The 23,228-nt window shown below is 34.1% G+C and overlaps 1 protein-coding gene across 2 annotated transcripts in view; it reads left to right on the plus strand.

The window, feature by feature from the left end:
- Nucleotides 1-22,872, plus strand: part of GOPC (golgi associated PDZ and coiled-coil motif containing) — a 40,777-nt gene extending 17,905 nt beyond the window's left edge. The window contains exons 2-9 of one of the 2 annotated variants that reach the window (XM_032651041.1): nt 4,829-4,993; nt 6,547-6,570; nt 10,206-10,381; nt 11,353-11,518; nt 13,883-13,978; nt 14,632-14,796; nt 16,903-17,083; nt 19,795-22,872. In XM_032651041.1, coding sequence (XP_032506932.1) covers nt 4,829-4,993; nt 6,547-6,570; nt 10,206-10,381; nt 11,353-11,518; nt 13,883-13,978; nt 14,632-14,796; nt 16,903-17,083; nt 19,795-19,925 — 1,104 coding nt within the window. In that variant the 3' untranslated portion in view covers nt 19,926-22,872. The remainder of the gene's footprint in view (nt 1-4,828; nt 4,994-6,546; nt 6,571-10,205; nt 10,382-11,352; nt 11,519-13,882; nt 13,979-14,631; nt 14,797-16,902; nt 17,084-19,794) is intronic. The other variant, XM_032651042.1, reaches the window with a different exon arrangement.
- The last annotated feature ends 356 nt before the right edge of the window (nt 22,873-23,228 follow it).

Here is a 23,228-nt window from a genome sequence, read left to right on the forward strand (position 1 = left end):
CAAAACAACCCTGGGGACACGCTAAGCAGCAGCAGGAAGACTAGAAAGTACTTGGGGTGGACTTTCAGAATCTCAGAAATTTCTAACAGAACTGTTTTTGAGAAAGACAGTCCAATTCTGAAGAAACACTGCTAGAAATAGAATCCAAATTCAGCAGGGCAGAAACATGAAGTTTGAAGTGAGGAGAGTTTGTATTCAAGATAGGGGAGGAATACATACATAGAAGGTTGATTGCAAAACAGTAGTTCTGGCTACAGACAGGCCATTGTTTTAAATAGTTCAGTTTAAGGCCAGGGGTGGGAGCCCGCTAGCCTGAAGCTAGGAAAGCTCCCTCTGCTCACCTCAAACCCCTCCATGGAAGTCTCCTCCTACCTAACATGTACGACATGAAAACCCATTTCATTTAAACATGAGTAACAGAAAAGGATTTTATTTAAACCCCATATAAATGTACTGTAATCAGAAAAGGTAAAAATTAATAGAATAATGTGACAATAGACAACGAAGGCATATCAGAAAAATAAGGCTGCAAAGCAGTTGGAAACTGTAAACTGTATTATAAAATAAAGGAAATTAACAATGTTATTCACCTATGAATAAAACAGAATAATTCAGAGATAGGAAAACTCAGAAATAAAGTAATAAATAAAAATAAAAAGAATACTTACAGAACTTTGGGAAAAAATAGGAAAAAAAATCATTTCAGAATGGATCCTAATTTGGAAGAAGTGTAAAAAATAGGCAGTGCAGTAAGTACAGCAAGAGGAAGAGGATATACAAGGGGAAAACAGAAAGGATTTGAGAGGAAATTGCAAATATAAAAGATAGGGAAAGAATAATTAATATTAGTATAATTGGAGTCCCTGAAGAAGCATGAAACAAAACCAATATTTAAAACTTCTATCAACAAACTCTCATTTATTGCTGGTAGGAATGTAAAATGGTTCAGCCACTGTGGAAGACAGTTTGATGGTTCCTTAAAAAGTTAAACATAGGGCTTCCCTGGTGGCGCAGTGGTTGAGAGTCCGCCTGCCGATGCAGGGGACACGGGTTCGTGCCCCGGTCCGGGAAGATCCCACATGCCGCAGAGCGGCTGGGCCCGTGAGCCATGGCCGCTGAACCTGTGCGTCGGGAGCCTGTGCTCCGCAACAGGAGAGGCCACAACAGTGAGAGGCCCGCAAAGCGCAAAAAAAAAAAAAAAAAAAAAAAAAAAAGTTAAACATAGAATTATCATATGACTCAGCAATTCTACTCCTAGGTATATACCCAAAAAATTGAACACACGTACACAAACAAATATACGTACACACATGTTCATAGCAGCACTGAACATAACTGGCAAAAGATGGAAATAGCCCAATGTTCATCAACTGACGAATGGATAAACAAGTTGTGGTATGTACATACAGTGGACTATATAGCTGAATATATTATATCTGAATTTTTATAGTTAAATATATTATTCAGCTCTAAAAAGGAGTGAAGAAGTACTGATACATGCTATAATATGGATAAACCTTGAAAACATGCCGAGTGAAAGAAGGCAGACACAAAAGGTCACATATTGAATGCTTCCATTTATATGAAATATCTGGAACAGTTAAATCCATAGAGACAAAATGTGGATTGGTGGTTTCCAGAAGCTGGGGACAGAGAGAGTGGGGAGTGACTGTTTAACAGGTACGAGGCTTTCTTTGGGCGTGATGAAAATGTTTGGGAACTAGATACAGATGGTGACTGCACAACATTGTGATTATAATAAATGCCATTGAATTGTTCACTTGAAATGGTTAATTTAATGTGATATGAATTTTGCCTCAATAAAAAACAAATTACCAACCAATTCACTCTTTATAACAGAGCATTGAATCTGCATGTTGAGAAGAGTACACATGGACCTAGAATGATTAACACCATGCTACATTTTAGTAAAATATGGGACTAAAAATAAAGCAGACACAAGATCAAGTCACTTATAAGAGAAAGAAAAGATTAGGATTTTGGACATTTGAATAGAAGCGTTTCATACCAGAAGCCAAAGGAGCAACATATTTAAAATACTCAAGGAAAGAAAATATGAGCCAAAGATTTTATATGCAGCCAAACTGACTTCAGATATAAAGACCACAAATAAATAGTTATGAACATGCCAGAAATCAGACAATACTGTTATGAGAGCTTTCTGAGAAATCTACAAGGCTAGAGAATGAATTGAATTCATAGGAGCAGCTCTGGTAGAAGGTCAAGTGGTCAGTATAGAATTTATTTAATAGTGGAACTAAGACTATCAGTGTTAAGGATGAGAAAATAAACATTACATATTTTATGCTCTGCATTATAAATATAGTGCAACTACCGAAAATGGGAGAAAAGAGTATCTTGAAAGTAGTATAAGCTTGATGATTGCTCATAGTTATTAGCTGAAATAGCAAGATAACGCTTTATTAAGATGCTGGAGAAGAGTAAGAAAAGGGGGAAGAAAATGCTAATAGTTTCGTGACTGTTCATAGCAAGGATGTTATCTTAGATATAATCTAAAGAGGAAATTAAGGATATTATCTAAAAGTAATTACTAAAACAAAGTTACACAGTTTCCAGAATACTAAAAATATATATATATTTTAAAATCTATCAATGAGCAGTTAAGACCTTACATGTGTATGTGCAATTTACAGCTATAAAATGAAAAATATGATGAAAGGTTAAAATAGACAAAATTATACCAGGTAAATGCAAATAAAATGAAAGTAGGAGTTGCAAACTTGATAACAGATAAGGTAGAATTCAGGTCAAAAAGCATTTAATGTGGGGGAGGAAACTACTGACATATTGAGCTACATTGAAGTTAAGCACTCTGTTCATCAAAAGACACCTTTCAGAAAGTTAAAAGACAAGCCACAGAATGGAAGAAAGCAATTGTAGCTCATACCCAGTAAAGGACAACCTTATTAGTAATCAAGAAGTTTTCACTAAAACCACAATGAAATGCCACTACATTCCTACCAGAATGGCTAAAATTAAAAAGACTCACAATACCAAATGAAGGCAAGGTTGTGAAACGATCAGAGTTCTCATATATGGTGGGCATGTCAGTTGCTACAACCATTTGGAAAACTGGCCTTTTCTGCTGAGGCTTAACATATTCATACTCTGTAAACCAGAAGTTTCCTTCCTAGATATATACTCACCAGAATTGTATTCCATAGAAAGCTATGTAGGGTGTTGCTAGTGTACCTGTCTTCACCTCCTTACCTGCACATATCATGTGGCTAAAATGTCATTGAGAGAAAATGTTCCATGGTTATATGGTGTTGATGGTTGCACAATTCTATGATTATACTAAAAGTCAGTGAACGGTACACTTTAAAAGAGTGAGTTTTAATGGTATGTGAATTATATCTCAATAAAGCTGTTATTAAAAACAAAAACAAAAATGTCATTGAGAGCATGTAGTGATTTCCTACCAGATTTAATCTCAGTTTTGGTTTATCATCCAAAGCCATTTGTTGTATCTAGCCTCACTTTCCTATCCAGTTTTGTGCAGTCTGTCAATGTACAGCCCCTCTCAGTAGTCTAATCTCCTTGCTAATAACACCTTCATATTCTAGTAAGTGCTTTCATATATAAGATTAATAATATGAAAATAGTCAAAGCCATGGGTATTATCCCTATTTTATTTTATTTATTAAAAAAATCTTATTTGAAGTATAGTTGACTTACAATATTATATTAATTTCAGATGAACAACAGAGTGATTTGATATTTTTATAGATTATACTCCATATAAAGTTATAAAATATTATCTATATTCCTTGTTGCTGTATATTACATCCTTGTATCTTATTTATTTTATGCCTAGTAGATACTATCCTATTTTAAAATCAGGGAAACTTGAATGGACACAGTGATTTATCTGGAATCACAGGGCTAGTATTAGAATTTGTTTCAACTTCAAGATACTTATTGAGCATCTTTTATGTAGTAGGCACTAGTTGGTGCAGTTGGGATATTTAGGTAGATTCTAATTCTCTGGTCTCTCTACTCAGAGAATTTACCTACGTTGCTTCTAGTCTGTCTCCCCTTGCTAGTCTTCTCATCTCTTGACTGCTTTATTGCTTCTGTTTGTCCTTGTTGTCATTTAACTTCAAAGCCCTTCTAAACTCTCTTTTCCTCACTAACCTTCTTTAAACCTTCCTTTACTTTGAATTTCTTGGGACCTGACCGATTCTAAATATATCTGTAACTTGCCACACATTTTTCTTTAGTTGGTTCGAATGCATATTTATTACCTCAGTTGATAAGGAAGCTTCTCAAGGGCATAAATAATTATCACCTATAATTTAGAAAGTATTCTCCACAATTTTTTTCCCCTCATTGAACCAGCATACTTGTTGGCTCCGTAGATGCTTATTAGTAAAATTATGTTGAGTAGAAAACTAAGGCCTTGCCTTGGTCTTTAACCCACTTGTTAGTTGGGAAGATCAAACACACACAAGGGATATGTCCTGTTTGCAATTGTAAAACAATGTATCGATTGTGAAAAATGAAAAGCTTCAGATTGAATGGCTGAGTGGCTCTGATGAGTTGTTCTGCTACAGTGTAACAGTTAGCTGTAGCTTACAGTTAATAATGGACTTCTAGTGTTCATCTATTCATTTCAAAGATAGCCTATGTCATTCTTGAATAATAATTATTAGAGTCAAAATAAAGAAAATTAAGCATACTTAATGTTTTTATTGTAGCTGTTTTATTAAAAAAATTTTTTTATTGAGGTATAGTTGATTTACAACGCTGTGTTAATTTCTGCTATTGTTGCTGTTTTTATAAGGCACAGTTGGTGGATCTGAAATCTGAACTGACAGAGACCCAAGCAGAGAAAGTTGTATTGGAGAAAGAAGTACATGATCAGCTTTTACAATTGCACTCTATTCAGCTTCAGCTTCATGCTAAAACTGGTCAAAGTGTTGACTCTGGTACCATTAAGGCAAAATTGGTAAGTAGTTTAGAGGGTAACATATATTTATATGTGTTTTAGAGGGTGAAAAGGACAATCTTTAATGAGTCTTTTTAATTATAAAAGTTAATATGTGCTCCTGGGAAATTTAGAAAATACAGGAAATGTGAAGGTCATCATAATCATCCACAATCTTATCACCTGGAGATGATCCGTGATAACATCAATAACCAGTTGGTACTTAGAATAGGATCTTCTTCCTATTTAAAAAGATCTATATAAATACACTTAAAAGATATTTGTGATTATAACATATAAACTTTTTTTTGCCCTACTGTATCAGTTAAGATTAAGTTCAGTTACATGTAACAAATCCCAAGTAACATTGGAATTATTCTTAAATAGTACAAATTATTTTCTCCTAGTTAAAGAAGCCCTGAGACAGGCATTCAGAGCTGATATGGCAGCTCCACAGATATCAGGGATCCAGTTTCCTTTTGTTGTTCTGCTCTGCCATCTTTAGCTCATGGTTTCTGTCTTCAGGATTTCTTCATATCTGCATTCCAGGTAGGAAGCAGGAAGATAGCAAAATGATGCTTCCCAGCTGCATTAGTTTCTTTAAGACCTTTTCATGGACTCCTCGTCAGCTTTTTGCCAATCATTTAGCTGTCTCACTGGCTATCCCTCGCTGCATGTCATCCCTTAGTGGTCACATGACCACCTCCAGTAAATTGGAGTTCTGTTAATAAGGAAGAAGAGGAAAATGGAATGGGGTGCCAACCAGTGGCACATTTTTTTCTTTTGCTCTTAATATAAGTATCTTCCCTGCCACTGAGTGCTTTGTCATGTTTGCATAATGTTCATTGTGTAAATGTTCCATAATTAACTATTGCCCTCTTAATCAATGTAGGTTGTTGAAATAGAATTTTTTTAAAGTCTCATTTCTGTTTAACCTCATATGTATTGTGTACTATGTACCAGGCACTTTGTTAACTATAGGGGATACAGCAGTAAATAAGACAGATAAAGCTTGGGAGAGGCAGAAGATGAAATGATATTGATGATGAGAGTAATACAGTTCAAAGTTTTACTCGTTTTCAGTTAATTCTGTTTAATTGGTTAGTTTCTAATAAGGATATGTTAGAATTTATTGAAATGAATATTTACATTCTCCTAAAGTCCTTTTAAATTCTGAAATTCTATAAATATAAATTATTAGTGTTGTTTTATTTTACTGAAATGAGTCAGATTCATAACTGCTTCTTTGGAATGTTTGATACTAACATTGGGAAACAATGTACAATTTCACTAGAAAAGGATTCACCTGACATTTTAACATTAGATTTGAAACATGGTGCTGTAGTGGAAAGGCACTGAACCAGGTGTGTTAAACTAATTCGATAAAACAAACATTTTTATTTCTAATCCTGTGCAGTTACTATTGCTTATGGATTTGCAAATATATTTGTTCTAATGAACTTTACCCAAGTGATATTCAACATATGGGAATTTTCCTTGTAATGATTGTACCACTAAATACATTCATTGTTTGATATTTTTCTAATTATAAAACTTTTTTCTTATATCTTAAGTCTGTCCGCTCTGTGGAGGAGCTGGTAAGTATGCCATTTCTGTTTTGCTTTAATATGTTACGCTGAATGTTCTTTAGTGCTTTATTTGCATAGTACATGTTGTCACTTTGTAGTATTTGAAAGTGATATTAATGATGGTAATTTTTTAATGTGCCAATACGTGTGAAAAGTTCAGCGAGTAGCCCATTGCTCTTTTCTCACCTTGTGTTGTTAAAAGATTTTCTTTTGTTTGTGATTTGTTGCCATTATTTGCAGAAACCCATCAGCGTTTGACAACTTCTGAGCTTTGTAACTTGCTCATACGCTACTTCAAAAGAACAATTGGTTTTCCTTATGCAGGCCTAGCTCTTTCCTCCTTTTCTGTTTGAATTTATTCCCAGAGAAAGAATGTGCATGTTGGTTTCTTATTTATCCACTGCATGTGTTATAACTTTTCCTCAGGTCTTGAGAATAATTGTGTGGCCTTTGAAACAACTGAATTTTGAAACCCTTTATTAGAATTTATTTTGGAAAATAACAATATATAAATTCTTAATATTTTTCCCACTACAACCTAATCAGGTTCTAAATTGTCATATGACTTTTCTTCTTTTGAAAATATACTGTTTGGATATCGGAATACAAAATTAACTTCTTTGTTGGTTACCTAATGATGAACAGGTAACTAAAACAAAAGGTTTTTTTTTCCTTTAAATCTAAAAGTGAGGGCTTCCCTGGTGGCGCAGTGGTTGAGAGTCCGCCTGCCGATGCAGGGGACAGGGGTTCGTGCCCCAGTCCGGGAAGATCCCACATGTCGCGGAGCGGCTGGGCCCGTGAGCCATGGCCGCTGAGCCTGCGCGTCCGGAGCCTGTGCTCCGCAACGGGAGAGGCCACAACAGTGAGAGGCCCGCGTACCGGGGGAAAAAAAAAAAAAAATCTAAAAGTGATTAACTTCAGTGTTCTTAGTCCTTTTCTTGCTTGCATCTGTTAATTTCAGGTCTGCAAGTTTGTCAGATCATTAGGGGTTTTAAATCATTAAAGCAAAGTAGTGTCTTAATATGTTTCTCAGATTTCATAAATATTATATAAATAGCTCATTAAAGTGTAAGTAGATAATCCTTAACATAAAATTTATTTAGCCCGTAAATAAAAAATTCTTGGTCTTCTAGGAACTCATTTTATGAAACAACAGCATTAACCTCAGTAAATGTCATAAAAAAAGATTTTTGTTCATGTTGTCCAAACTGAGGTTTTTGTAACTGATACCTGTCCTTTTAGGAAAGAGATTCTGAAGTAAATTGAGATGTAAGAATTCCAAAGTTGTTGTAAAAAGAGGATTCTAGATTATTAGTTCTTCAGATTAAAAAAAAAAAAATCTAGGGACTTCCCTGGCGGCCCAGTGGTTAAGACTCCGTGCTTCCAGTGCAGGGGGCATGGGTCCGATATCTGATCGGGGCACTGAGATCCCACAGGCTGTGGGGTGCAGCCAAAAAAAGTAAAATAAAATAAAATAATTTTTTTTAAATCTACAAATTGTGTTCTAATGGTTATATTTGTTTTTTTACAGAAGTTGAAAAAGCATGCTAATTAATCTTCCTTTTGTTTATCACATGTATAATGACAGATATTTTAATGAAGGAAGTGATAAATATATTCAACATTTGGTAGTTGTCATACATTTTAGTTTGTATTTTTTTTGTTATTGTTTTTACGATTGTGGTACTCACTGCCTTGTATTTGAGTATATCATATATTGATGTTTAAATATGTCATATATTGATATGCTTTTGTCAAAACAGTAGATCAAAGCAAACATTGAAATTACTACCAAATACATTCCATTGTTAAAAGTTTGCTTACATTTGTTTCTCAGCTTAATATTCACGATAAAAAGGGAAATAATTATAATAGTCACTACTCATACATTAGAAACAATATCATTTGCCATTCACTCAAGAGAAACATTCTTCTTGTGCTGAGATGTAGATCTTTATTTAAATCTCCTGAAGGGGACATGGTGTAGTGAACAGTGTCATCCACATCTCATCAATAAATATAACTGTATTTTCACAGGATTTATAGATTCTGTACATAGTGAGTCAGTAAAAGCAGTTCTCTAAGTCAGTAAAAACACTTCCACTCAAATTTGGGATGGGTCTCTTGATCCAAAAATAACACTTAAAAGATCTTTTGTCCAACTCTCAGAAGGGTTTTATTTTGCCACACAGTCTGTGTGTGTGTGTGTGTGTGTGTGTGTGTGTGTGTGTGTTTGAATTTGAATTTGACTCCCTTTAGGCAGGATTTTGTACCTTCTGTTTTCCCCTCCACTTTGTCTTGTACCTGCCTATGTGTTCTGTGCTTGAATTCCAAAGGTATTTACATTTGTAACCCTTGATGTATAGGTACACTGTACTTTATACTTTGAAGGTATATTGAAAATTATTTCTCTCACATTTGAGCTGGTGATAAAAATTTGATGGCAAAGATCTTAAAGTTATATTCTCTGGCTAACAGCTATAAATTCATATATATGGATTATCTACCAAGTGGAGCATAGGATGGCATCCTTTTTTGAGAGTAAAATGAATATCCCATCCAACCTCATAGTAGGCAAGTGAGGCCAAGTATTTTTCCTCAGAAAACAGTTCTTCAGTCACTTTAACATATGGACAAATAGATGATCCAGATCCCAAAGTTCAGTGATAATCTATACCATAGACATACCATAGATATATATACATAGATACTAATACTATAGATATCTATGCTATAGATATTTTTTACCATAAGCCATATTTTTTTAATTGAAGTATAGTTAATTTACAATGTGCTAATTTCTGCTGTACAGCAAAGTGACTCAGTTATACACACATATATCTTCTTTTTTAATATTCTTTTCCATTATGGTTTATTCCAGGAGATGGATATAGTTCCCTGTGCTCTACAGTAGGGACCTTGTTGTTTATCCATCCTGTACATGATAGTTTGCATCTACTAACCCCAAACTCCCATTCCATCCCTCTCCCTCCCTCCCACTTGGCAACCACAAGTCTGTTCTCTGTATAGACATTTTTTAATGTGTAAATATTTTAATGCAGTTGTTACCAGCATTTTCCATGACCATAAAATGTTTTAAAAGAATTGGAATATCTGTTCTAATTTAAGCACTGTCAGTTTCTTATAATGCTGTAAGATAAATTGGTCATAGAATGTATCTCTGCGTCACTGAATGGCTTTGACCTGTTTATAGAATTGCTGCATTAAAGTTCATTAAATGTTTGGGCACAACCACCAGAGTGATTACTTTGGTCTAGTTTTAGAGTCATTTTTAGGAAGTAGGGAGTAGATTTAATTATCCATTGAAGCCATTACTATTAGTGTGTGATAACATGAGCTTAGAGAAGGCTACTAGTCTTCGTATCCTCAGGATCAAGGTGCCCCAAGCCATGTTATTATCTTACCTAGAAGTGGTTCCAACACCCTTCTGGTACTAGTTTAAAAAAACTGGATCCAAATCTTTGTGTTCCATTTATAGGAACGAAGTGGTAATTTTTATCATATGCTTTCATTGTTGGTATCATAGATTGTGTGCTTTTGTGTATTTTAAGGAACATGGTCTATTGCTAAAGAGTCTTAAAAGTGTATTCATTGCATTATTTTTTATTAAAAAATGGCAATAGGAAAGAGAGCTTGAAGCAAACAAAACAGAGAAAATGAAAGAAGCTCAACTTGAAGCTGAAGTGAAGTTGCTGAGAAAAGAGAATGAAGCCCTTCGTAGACATATAGCTGTTCTCCAGGCTGAAGTTTATGGGGCAAGACTAGCTGCCAAGTACTTGGATAAGGAACTGGCAGGGAGGTGCGTGGAAAATGAGTACCCCTGTGCTCTTAGGTGACCCACTGCATAGTTAAAGAGGTTGACTCTTATCTCTTCTGGTAAATGAAATATTAATCTTTGTCCTAAGAGTGATTTTATCATTGACTGTAGCTTACTGTTAACTTATATTGATAGCATTACATATTGCAAATTTATTTAGCCATACTAAATAAGTATTTCCGGTTTACATACACACACTGCTAGTAAATTACTGTGAAATGCTAACAACTCTTAGAGCTGCACTTTTTACCATTTCCTGCCTTGACACCGTAACAGATGATGTTCCCATGTACGGCAGGACTTCCGTAGGAATTCTTTCCGTGATCATTGAAACCCAGTCTTTCTTGCCCCTCAAAAACATGTTGGAATGACAGTGGTTTTATCATAATAATACAGAGTTCTGCTTGCATTAATTTTTTATGGTAAATTATTCACAAACTTTGGTGATTCATTATTATTACTAAATAATTTTCAGCTTATTGTTCTAATGTATTAAGGACTGATGTGGAACAAATAAAAATAATTTATATCATCTTGAAGTGCACATTTTCTAATAATTTTACCACATTTAAAGAAATAATCATTTTGTAAAAAGATATTCTCATTGGAAAAAATGTTTTGTACAGTTAGCCTCACCTAAAGACTAGTGTGATTGCATGCAAGACATGTTAATTGACATTAGTCTCATAAATTGTTTCTAAGATGTATATGAATTAAGTATGTGACTAAAGGTCTCAATCATTCTTTTTTTTTTTAAACTTGATTTTCCCTTGAAGACACCTGTCTCTCAGAATTTCATGTCTCTAAATCTGAGACACATCAGGAGGTTCCTGAGTATTAGTTTTATTACTGAATTAGATTTATGCAAAAACTACTTGTGTTCAGTAATTCTCTGAATTCTTTCTATAGTATGTATAATGAAAAACTAACTGAATTCTTTTTCCAATATGAAGGGTCCAACAGATACAATTACTAGGACGAGATATGAAGGGACCTGCTCATGATAAGCTTTGGAACCAGTTGGAAGCTGAAATACATTTGCATCGTCACAAAACGGTTATCAGAGCCTGTAGAGGGCGTAATGACCTGAAGCGACCAATGCATGCACCACCAGGCCATGTATGTTTGCTTTTCTGCTGTTTCTCACTCAGCCTTTGCCCTTTCTTTAATCACAAGTCCTTTGCATTTAAAAAAATTCTACTAGTATTTAAAACCTTTATTAAAAGTGAATTAAACTTATTTAAAATGGGTACATATTTAAAGTTTCAGCAACCCATATAGCTCTTTACAGATTTACTAATGCCCGAAAATGATATTTCTGAAGACAGTGAACTATTGCTAGCAAATGCATGTTGCTTTGGCTCATATTTCAGAATTTTCCTGAATCTTGATTAGGCATGTTTACAAATATTCTAAGCTAAGCAGAGAGCGTGTGATCCTATTGATAAATTGGCAAATATTTTTGGATAGTTCTTTACAGGGGACTTTTAGTAACTAGATTTATTTGTAGTTTCTGAACTAACATTTATAACCGTTTGGTCTCTGCATTAAGATGGAATTTGAGGTCTGTGTTCCAATTGTCTGCTTTCTGTAGCCACCACTGTACAGGAGGTTTTCTTTCTACTTGGATAAAAATTTATTAAATTTCACTACAACAGCAGCCTAATGATAGAAACCTTAATATAATAAAATCATATCTAACTCCTACCCAGTGGATCACATATCTTAGTATCACATAAAGCCTGACCTTGAATAGTAAAATTATTTGTTGCCTCTGAAAAGATTATTGCAAGAAAAATTGATATGTATGTCTAGTTGGTGGGAGAGGGGTGGCGATTGCAATAAGCACTTATGCCATTGTCTACTTTGGGACACTGTTGGTCCCCATTAACTTCTAGGCAGTGGCCAGATCATAAATGTTATTTTATGCTAAATAAAGGAATTTGAACCTTAACCTGATAATCATGAGGTTTTTCAATAAAATAGTGGACTAATAAAATTTAATATTTGTTTAACAATTACTTTGGTATAGTGAAGAGGATATATTGGAACAGGGCCTAATTGAAGTCGGAGAGTTACATTTAGAAAGATAATAAAATAAGGAGAAAGTGGTTAGAGGAGGGACAGGTTTGAGAGAAGTACAATCAAGAGGATCTGGTGACTAACTGCTTTTGGTTAATTAGGTGAGTGAGAAGGAAATGTGGGTTTTTGGTTTGGGCAGCTGAGTGAGATGGCATGCATTGATAAAGCAAATAGAGGGAAAGGAAGATTTTGGCAGAAGGATGATGAGATCAGTTTTAGACATGTAGTATTTGAGGTGCCAGTGGGACGGCCAAGTTATATCCAATTAGATATATGGCTCTGGAATTCTAGAGAGAATTCTGAGTTGAAGATTATTAGGTAAGTCATCCTTTGAACCATGGAATTGAGTAAGTCACCCAGGGAAAATATATAGAAAGTAAAAAGATGGAAGGAGACTTTTATGGAGTGAGGGACGGAAATGGATCACCAAAGGAAGGAGCCTAAGGTGGAGCTATCAGATATAGGCCATCTAGGAAAGCACTAGTATAATAGACACCAAAGAAAAGAGAAGGTTTCAAGGAGGGGATAGTGAACAGTATCAACTTTCTGCAAGGTTCAGAAGGGCAGTGACTAACAAACGTATTCATTGGAAGTAGCCACATTCGTTACCAGTGACTGTAGAGAAGACAGTTTCATTGGAGCAAGTGGGGGCAAAACCCTAATTACAGTGGTTGGAGTACTGAATGTAGGAGGCAAGGAAGTAACTACAGTTAGGATTAACTGTGTGTGCCGGTTAAGGAAAGATGGAGGGAGGATAGTAGGTAAAGAAGACAGTGGGTGATTGAAGGGTTTTTATCTGTGTTGTTTTGTGTTTGTACATGGTCAGTATTTTAAAGCTGGAGCTTTAGCTGGACCTGGAGTTTTTTCATGTGCTGAATTAGAGAAGGAGCTTGTAGAGAGAGGGAAAGAGTAAAGGTACCAGAGAAAGAATTATTAATGGAACAAGGTCCTTTAGTTAAGAGGTAGACTCCAGAACGCAAAGAAATGAAAAAGTAATTAATGATCCAGTTGGCATTATGTTTTTCAGTTCTACAAATCAGTTAAAATGGATATAGATCTTTAAGGTATTTTTCCAGTTAAGATAAAGTTACCTCCTTTCATTTCTTGAAGATATTTGTTTATCAGTTCCTGGCAGTGATTTCTTTTGTAATGTCCTACAATTTAAAAAGAGATGTACCAGATGTATTAAAGAAGTTAATAAGAGCGTGAGAAAATCATCTGTATTTCACCGTGTTAACAGAGGAACTATTTTTGCTTTCCCATTTTATCTATTTATTAGTTACTTTCTTAACACTATACTGTGTATCCATTCCTAAAAGCAAGTTATAATAGTATGGGTTTATTCTATATGGTATATTATTTAAGTAGTACTAATTTTTCTTCTTTTTTTCCTTCAATAAGGATCAAGACTCTTTAAAGAAAAGCCAAGGTGTTGGTCCAATTAGAAAAGTTCTCCTCCTTAAGGAAGATCATGAAGGCCTTGGCATTTCAATTACAGTAAGAAGTAGTGCTTCCAGTCTTCTTTTCTACAGTTGTCTAGTATTATCATGCTCCTTTGTTGGACATCATTGGGAAAAAAAGTATTCTGAATATATTTTCTAAATAACTAAATTTATCCCCTTGGGTAACAATACACACACAATTATGATTAAAAGCTAGAAAGGTGGAATGTACCAAACATTGCATTTCATCAACTTTGTGTTGCATATTTTTTCACATTTCAACATCTGTGAAATTGAGATTCATCTTATAATTATTTTTGTGGAACATAAAATAATGGTTTGTCTTACCGTTCATAGTGACTCAGATTTGATAAAATCTAAGTGCTGTGGACTACTAATACATAAAATATATTTATTTATTTACGAGAGTAGCTAATTGTTTTTTTGGTTTTTTAGGGTTCTTTTTTTTTGGCTCTGGAATGCGTTTTAAAAAGCACATGTATATTATTAATCGTTTTATTTAGAAGTAACTTTGATATTCATAATAATTTGATTTACCATTACCTAAATATAATAGCAAATAGAATTTCACTCAGTATTTATAATAAGAGATAGTATAGGTGCTTACTGAAATGTTCTTAGGAAAATATCAGTAGAATAGTCTGTGACTATGCAAAGGTAAACTAATTTACTGCTTTTTTCGGTTAGGGTGGAAAGGAACATGGTGTTCCAATCCTCATTTCTGAGATTCACCCAGGGCAACCTGCTGATAGATGTGGAGGGCTACATGTCGGAGATGCTATTCTGGCTGTTAATGGAGTTAACCTAAGGGACACAAAGCATAAAGAAGCTGTAACCATTCTTTCCCAGCAGGTAAGTACCCTTTATGTAACTAAACTTGGATCTGTTGATTATTCCTTTTTGAATCTGTTGAATATTTTATACTTCCCTTAGGAGGTTTCTCAAGTAGTAAAGTGTATATATAGAGATACTAGTTCCCTATTATAGAAGACATTCAGCCAGATTTACTGAAAAAGATTTGCTCTTCTTCACAGCTGTATAGTTTTGAGCAAGTTACTTAAAGTCCTTTATGCTGCAGTGTCCCCATCTGAGAGCTGTAAGGATTAAGTATGTTAATACATATAAAGTGTTCAGAACAGGACTTGGCTCTTAGAAGGCAAAACATTATTAATGACTAAAACGCTATACAAATATGAAGTGCTATAGAAAAAACAATGTTAGAAGTGGATTGATTTTACAGTCATAAATGTTGGCACTCAAGGGTCCTTAGAAATCATTTAGCCCAACCCTCTTATTTAAAATGAGTGAACTAAGCTTCTTAGAAATTAAATGATTTGCTTAAGGTTGCAGAACATATAAAGAGTTGAGAGTTATATCCAGGAGTCATATTTGTTATCCAGAGCACTTACAATGTTTTTTTGTTTTGTTTTGTTTTTTTCCTTCAAGAATAAGGTTGAGGGAATTAGACAGGTGTTGGTTAGTACATTGAGATATTTGTTGGATCATCAGCATAGTATGCCAGGGTAGAATTGAATCTCAGACTTGAAAGTGAATTTATAGCTCATTTAGTTTAACTTTACGTGATGCATAAATATCTACAATATCACTAATTAAATAATTGTATTAAAGGGAGGACTTGTTGGTGACAAAACAGTCCATTTCATTGTTGTACGTTGCTGATTTTTAGAAAGCTCTTCCTCATATTAAGCACAAAATCTGTTTCTTCATGACAGCTACCCACAGACCTGATTCTGTCATCTAGAGAACTTAAGACCACTGCATTTACCATCTCCCCCCAAATGGTATTTTTAAAGCATTGCCTAAGAATGCAGTGCTAGTCTCTTTAAGTTGGTGTTTTCTCAGCCCAACTTGGCTGTCATCCAGTAGCGTAAGAGTGAGATGAACAGCAGCTGTGGTAAAGGAGATGTAAACAGGCAGTTCATGAGATGCAGTTCATGAGATATAAAGTTGTATGGAAACACTAAGCGCATGTTAAAATTCTGAAGTATAACCTTAACTGCTGGGAAAGAGGAGCAGCAGAGACTAACTTAGTGAGTAGCAATAAAAAAAAAAAAATGGCATGCTTTCTTTTGAGCAAAGGCAGGTTATAATTTTCAGAGAATTATAAATACCAGACTTGGGAATAGTGATTGTAGTCTCTTATTAAATGACAGTTGTAGCTTGTAATTTTTTTAACGTGAAATAATCTGTAACTTTTTACCTGAACATAAAGTTGTTATTAAAGAATTACAATATAAATACTACACATTTAGTCTAGTATAGTAGAAAGAGCAAGGACTTTGGAGTCAAATTTCTCTTTTTCTGTTTTACTTGTTCATCTTATTGAGAGAGTTACCTGCTCTCTCCAGGACTAGCTCAGGTTTCTCATTCATGTACAAGGGACTATAATAATGTTATTCTGAGGATTGAAAGATAGTAATTTTGTACAATAAATACAGTAATTACTATTACTACTGAACAGAATACCTTAACACTTTGGCACTCGGTGAAAGTTAAGGAAAGGCTCAAGACCTATTCAGTAAGAAACAAGAAATCATTGTGTAGAGGTTTCTTGAATTAGAGAAAAGTTTGTGTGGTACCCTTAGGTGCAACTTTAATATCTGACTATTTAGATGGGTTTGCTGAATTGCTATTATGGAAAGTATAAAATGGCAAAATGACTTTTAAACTGAACATTTGTTCCAAAATTCTGTAAATTGAATAAACATCCTTTTTTATTTTAGGTCTGTTAACAAAAATATTTTGATCAGTAGAAAAATCTGTAATATTAAAAGGAAATTACTTTTACCTCTTGAGATTCTAAAATTTCATTATTTGTTGTCTTGAAAGGAGATACATCTGAAGTCCAACTACTACTTCTCACCACAAAGAATTTGGAAATCTTTTAAAATTATAATTACAGTAACTTGGTTTCCTCATTTTCTTTCCCCATTTTAGAGAGGAGAGATTGAATTTGAAGTAGTTTATGTGGCTCCTGAAGTGGATTCTGATGATGAAAATGTGGAATATGAAGATGAGAGTGGACATCGTTACCGTTTGTACCTTGATGAGTTAGAGGGAAGTAGTAATCCTGGTGCTAGTTGCAAAGACACAAGTGGGGAAATCAAAGTGTTACAAGGTAAAAATTACTCTAAAAGTTATAATTAATGTATTTATTATTAATAAACTTTAAAAATATAAAAGCCTTAGCTGTTCTTTAGTAACACTGTTTTAGTGATGGGGAAACCATCATTAAAAAAATGGATAGCTTTCCCTTGCTAAATTATAGTTTTATTGTACACCAGTAACTACACCAAAATTTTATTTACTTGTAAGTTCTTCTAGAGTCATCTTGGACAAGTACGTGACCAATTACTAAACTATAACTGATCCTTGAAAAATAAATAAAATTCAAGTTTTCTAGACTCTGAAACAAAGACCAACATGCCTTTTAGAGTAGATACATCTTAATGTCATCGTGCTGTTGTAATGCGCATTCTTCTCTCATAATGCAATGATTTTACAGGCTAAATATGAATAAGTGATTAGACTGTTATGATTGTTATTAATAGAATCAGGATATGTGATCTTGAGGATTTTTGGTTTAGTTCCTTTGCTATCATTTATACATATTTTAAAGAAAAATTCTAGCACTTTCTTTTACATGGAGCAGTGGTTCTTAAATTGTGATACATGGATCTTTGTGGGACCCTGTGACCTTTCAGGGGGTTCTTGAGGTCAAAACTTTTCGTAATAATACTAAGGCATTGTTTGTCTTTTTTTGCTGTGTTGATATTTGCACTGATGGTACAAAAGCAATGGGGGTAAAACTATTGATACTTTAGTGCGAGTCAAAGCAGTAGTACCACTTTACTAGTGATCACTGTGTTCTTCCTTGCCATCCACTCAGAATGAAAAAGAAGAAGAAGAAAATGCCAGTTTCTCTGAAGAATATCCTTGATGAAATAGTAAAAACTGCTAATTTTATTAAATCTTGAGTATATGACTTTTTAATATTCTGTGTGATGAAATGGGAAGTATGCATTGTATTACTGAGTGTATGCTGAACAGAGATGCTGGTCTTGAGGAAAAGTACTTAAGTGATTAATTTGCTAGCTGAACTAGTCATTTTTTTCATGGATGACAGCATGACAATTTTTACTTGAAAGAATGACCGACAAGTTATGGTTGTTCAGACTATTTGGCAGCCATTTTCTTTAAAATGAACAAAGTGAATCCATCACTTCAAAGAGAACAACTGACTATTTATTGCCAGTGATAAAACGTGAGCTTTCAAGTGAAAATAGAATTTTGTAAAACACGCATCAACCACCATGAGCTCAACAGCTTCCTGACACTTAAAGAACTTTTCTAATAAGATTAGTGATGATATTAACGAATGTGATTTTTTTGATAAAGTAAAATGAAATGTGTCAGCTTTTGCAATTGCTACGTAACTCAGTGATCTAATATTTTTCAAATGACCAGTGCATGATGTTACTAAATCCTGCATGGCTAAGAGAGCCATTCAAAGTGCAAGATAGACAAATGATTTTAATGTAGCAGAGTGTGAAAGTTCATTGATATGGTTTTAGAGTCTATACTGTAAAATTTTGGTATAACGATCAAAGAAGAATATTGACAGTTATCTGAAAAAGCTGACTTACTCTTCCCTCTTCTATCTATATATCTGTGTGAGGGTGAACTTTCTTCATATACTTGCAACTCATTGAGTAGAAGCAAATATGAGAATCCAGCTATCTTCTGTAAAGCCAGACATTAAGGATATTTGCAAAACTGTAAAATAATGATATTCTTCTGACTAAATTTTTTGGAAAGTAGAATTATTTTCACTAAACAAATATGTTATTTATGTTAACATTTATGGAGTTTATTATCATTTTTAATAAAGTAATAAATTTTTTTAGATTTCTCAGTTTTAATCACTAATATGGTAAACATCAGTACCTCACATAACATTAATAACCCACATGAACAAAAGCTCTTTGCAATTCTCAGTACTTATTAAGAGTGTAAAGGCATCCTGAGACCAAAAAGTTTGAGAACTGCTGGCATAGAGTTTTATAGTGAACTGATGAACTGTCGCCCTTTTGGTAAATCTATATGTTGTGAATTATCTATACAAAGACAGCAGTAACAATTGTTCTCCCCGTGCATCTTGAACAAAACGATTGTGGCACTATGTCAAAACCTTGCGCTGTTGAGCTACTTTTCCTTTGCTTTTGTTGTCTTTCACCCTTTCTTCTATTTTTTGTCAGGATTAGAGGTCTTGTCCCTTGCTTTTTGCAGCTGAGGCTAAAAGGTCCTCTATCACCTGTGTAAATTGCAAACCACTTAAAATGTGACTCAAATATGTGTACTATTTGTAGATTAACCAAAATTAGTTTTAAATTTTATCTGGACATTGGACAGATTAGATGTAGTGGTAAACTAGTATGTGCCTCAGTGAACTGAAGTTAAATAATGTGAAAGCAAAATGTAAAAGAAAAATACAGTTTACAGTTCAACAGGTATTTGTGTGAGTAGAACTTACTGAATTTTGGGATTGTGTGTGTCAGTTCTAAGTTTCATAGAAAATTTGGTAGGAATTTTTATATAATTTTTAGATAGGTCCAATAGATAATATTAAAAAATCTGTACAGTGTTTGATATCTGCTATAAGAAGGAAGAATTCCTTTGTCAGAGATTGCTGACTTGATTAATCTAGGGTCCCATTATTTGCTCCATATTATTATTAATTACAGTGGGCATTCCTTTGTTATAGCTCAATAAAAGTATGACTTTTTTTTTTTAACTAGAAAGTATCTGGATTTTTTCTCTTTCTTTCAGGATTTAATAAGAAAGCAGTAACTGACGGACATGAAAATGGAGACCTAGGAACTTCAAGTGAAACTCCACTCGAAGATGGTGCTTCTAAATTAGATGATCTGCACAGTCTGTACCATAAAAAATCTTATTAAACTGACTATCTCCAGACAAGATTGTTAATCAGACTATTCTGAATTTGGGGCACTAGGGAAGACGGTGACAAAGACTGTACAAGATCAAGGGAGGCTGTTGCCTAAATGAAAGGCGGGTACCTCAGGGCTTCACGTGAACAATTCTAAATGCATAAAACTCCCTATTTTCTGTGGTATACCATAATTGGCTATTGCATGGAAAGTAATTTTGATTTTCTTAAAATTGTAAAGCACCAAAGCATGTGTTTCCCAAAAGGATAGTACTAGGCTCTTAAGTACTAAATGAAGCACTACTGTTTTATTTGATTCCTTTTCCATTTAGTAGAAGGACAGTGCTAACTGGAATGTTTTTAAGAAATAACCTTTAAATATAAGAGAATAAATGAATTCATACTGTATATTCCAGAATGTTAAGTGTGGTGTTTCAAAGGACAGAACTTGAATTGCAGAAATGTAGGCTTGACTTAATTTTTTTTTAACTGAAAGAATGGTTTTAGTGTTTTCTTTTTTTTTAACTTAATGTGCTTCCTGATATCTAACTCAGTTCTTAATGATCATTTATTATGAGTTTGCTTTTCAGTGTTATTCATTCAGTACAAAATAGTTTTCTTTAAGCAATCCTTTATCAATCAATGCTGCACTAGAGTTAGTTTCAGAAAAGTTATTGTACATTTTAGGTTTTTAGAAGAAATGCAGATGAGTGTAAAATACCTGTTCTCAATTATGTTGATCTTGTGTGCATGGTATTGGAGTATTACGTTATTAATGTTTAGTCACAAATGCTTTTTTTCTGGAATCCACGAAAGACAGTTTTATACATTTTGAGTTGTTCATAATGTTTGTCTTGTGATAGTCCTGGCACTTAAAGATACATCTTTTCTGTCAGTAAAAGCTCAAATTTATTACCATGTCAATGAGATACATTCAAAAGCAGTTTTCTCTGAAAGTACCTAACTGATTTGCCAGTCATCCAAAAAGCTGAGGCACTGGAGAGTAAGATAAGGTGAACATGTTTTGATATGGTAATTGTTTTGGTTGGCTTTTCTTGTTTGTGTTTGTTTGAGTAAAGTGCTTTTCATATGCAAACTAGATTGCTACTTCGCTTATCCCAGGAATAAGCATGGAGTGCCTGCTCTCTTATTTACTGTTCCGCAGGCCACTGTACTGGGCAGGGGAAAGTGAAAATATTGCATTTAAAGAGATGATAGTTTTGCCAGTATCATTGTTTTAAAGGACATACGTTGAAGGCAATATTGATTGGGAGAAGGCTTTTATAGTATTATCAGTATCTCTTTCTAATATTCAAATGTTATGTGATATAAAACATGTTCTTTTATCTTTCCTAGATGCACTGTATATTTGTTCATAGGTAAATCTATAAAATGTATATACTTTATTTGGTAGTTTTGCTATTTATAAATTTTATGTTTTAACTGTTGCTCATTTATGGTTTGTTTTGGGTGGTTTTGTTCATCTGTATATCACCATGTTAATTTGTAATAGAAATGCACTTCATAGTATATATGGTTACTGGTATTAAAATACCGTGTAGCATAGCGTTGCCTCTAAGCAGAAGCTAGTATTTAATTGTATAGCTGAATAACCAAGCTACATGTTATTGTTTGCTCCTGGCAGGCTAGGCCTCTTAAAAGAAAAAAAGTCTTCTCCTTATGCATCCCCTGCTCCAACACATGCCCCCATGCATGACATGAGATCTGCAAACTGGATTTTAGCCAGTGTATTCATTTAGTCAAAAAAATTTCCATTGTCACGTATCTGGAAACTTTTTGTTTTGACTTGAAACCATGTTATCTTACCTTTTTAAAACACAGCCTGGGATGGGATGGCCATGGCAGTTTTTCAGAGAGTATCCTTTATCTACTAAGACTGATTCCTTAGGAAATGTTAGCTAACACCTTTTGATTTTCAAGAACTAATATGTCTATAAAGCGTTTTTTCTTTAGAGCCTTGAATTGGCATTTCTATGAGGACGCCGTGTAATATGAAGAATTGTATGAGATGGTTGTGATACAAACTTTCTTGGGGTGATAAGCAGAATGAAAAATTTCCCAGGTAGTTTAAAATTGCAAAGGTCAGTTCCCATTTCATTCCTGCCTCACCTTGCTTTTGCAGGCCTATGTGAGAGCTCAGATGCTACTATGAGATTCCCATCAGGTGTTTAGAAAGTACTCAGTTAAAAGTTCATTTTAGAATATATAGTCTTTGGGGGATGAACTAAGAATTACAGACTTTTCCCAAAGGACTGAATGAGAAACAGTTTTTATGTTTTCACGTTTACAGGAAAGAAACTCATAACGAGTTTCAAGGACAAAACCAAACAGATAAGGAGAGAACTGTTGCAAAGCCATTACAATTAAAAAGGAAAAAGAAAAATATACATATGCACACACAAACAGAATAGCTGAGAAAAAATTTTCAAGAATGTGAGGGTTGTATGTATGTGTGTATATATTTACATTTAACTTCTAAAATTCTAAGTGTCTGTTGTGAATATGATGGCAGACATCATTTGGGTTATGAGACTTGTTAAAATAGATTGAAAAGAGATGACAGTTTTTTGATCCTTGGTAATATAACTGAATGGTTTTAGCTGAACAGTTGTCAAAAGTTAGCCCAGCTTGTCATTGGTGCTGGTTCTGTTCCCCCCACCGTGGACTTATTTTGTTTTCATGTTTAGAAACAGTATATTGATTCATGTGTAAGTTGCACATTTCTGACATCCTTATTACGTAATCACTATCCCACCTATCCAGTCTTCCACATAGGGTCAGCCTCAAATCTATAGGATTTTTGACAAATGTATTATATCTAGTTGTGTTGAATTTAGTATTTTTTTATTAGCCTGTAAATAAAGATGGCCTCTCCTACATTAAAATGGTATTAATCGCATTAAAAAAAATAAACATTTTGCAATTCTTTCATGTTATATATTTTATTTATTATTTATTTCTAGTAGCTTTTGTTATTTGTACCAGCAAGTCATAAAGTCCATGCAAAGGCTGAACCTAGTTACTATGGTGGAACAGTTTTTTTTAGTAGGAATTAACTGTTTGATTTTAGGAACTATTTAATCTGAATTAGTTAAAAGCATATTGGTTGGAAGGAGCTGCCAGAGCAGCTGTGGGACCAGTTTTCTGTTGAATCGTAGCGGATGCAAAAACTCTAGTCTCGCTGGGTGAGTTTTATGTTACAAATATTGATGGCGAATGTTGCCTTTGAGGAGAGCATTGATAAAAATTAGAAAACAAATCCTATTAGATACTATGTAAGAAGGTATTTATC

Source organism: Phocoena sinus, chromosome 12, assembly GCF_008692025.1.
Source record: "Phocoena sinus isolate mPhoSin1 chromosome 12, mPhoSin1.pri, whole genome shotgun sequence".
NCBI classification, from domain to species: domain Eukaryota; kingdom Metazoa; phylum Chordata; class Mammalia; order Artiodactyla; family Phocoenidae; genus Phocoena; species Phocoena sinus.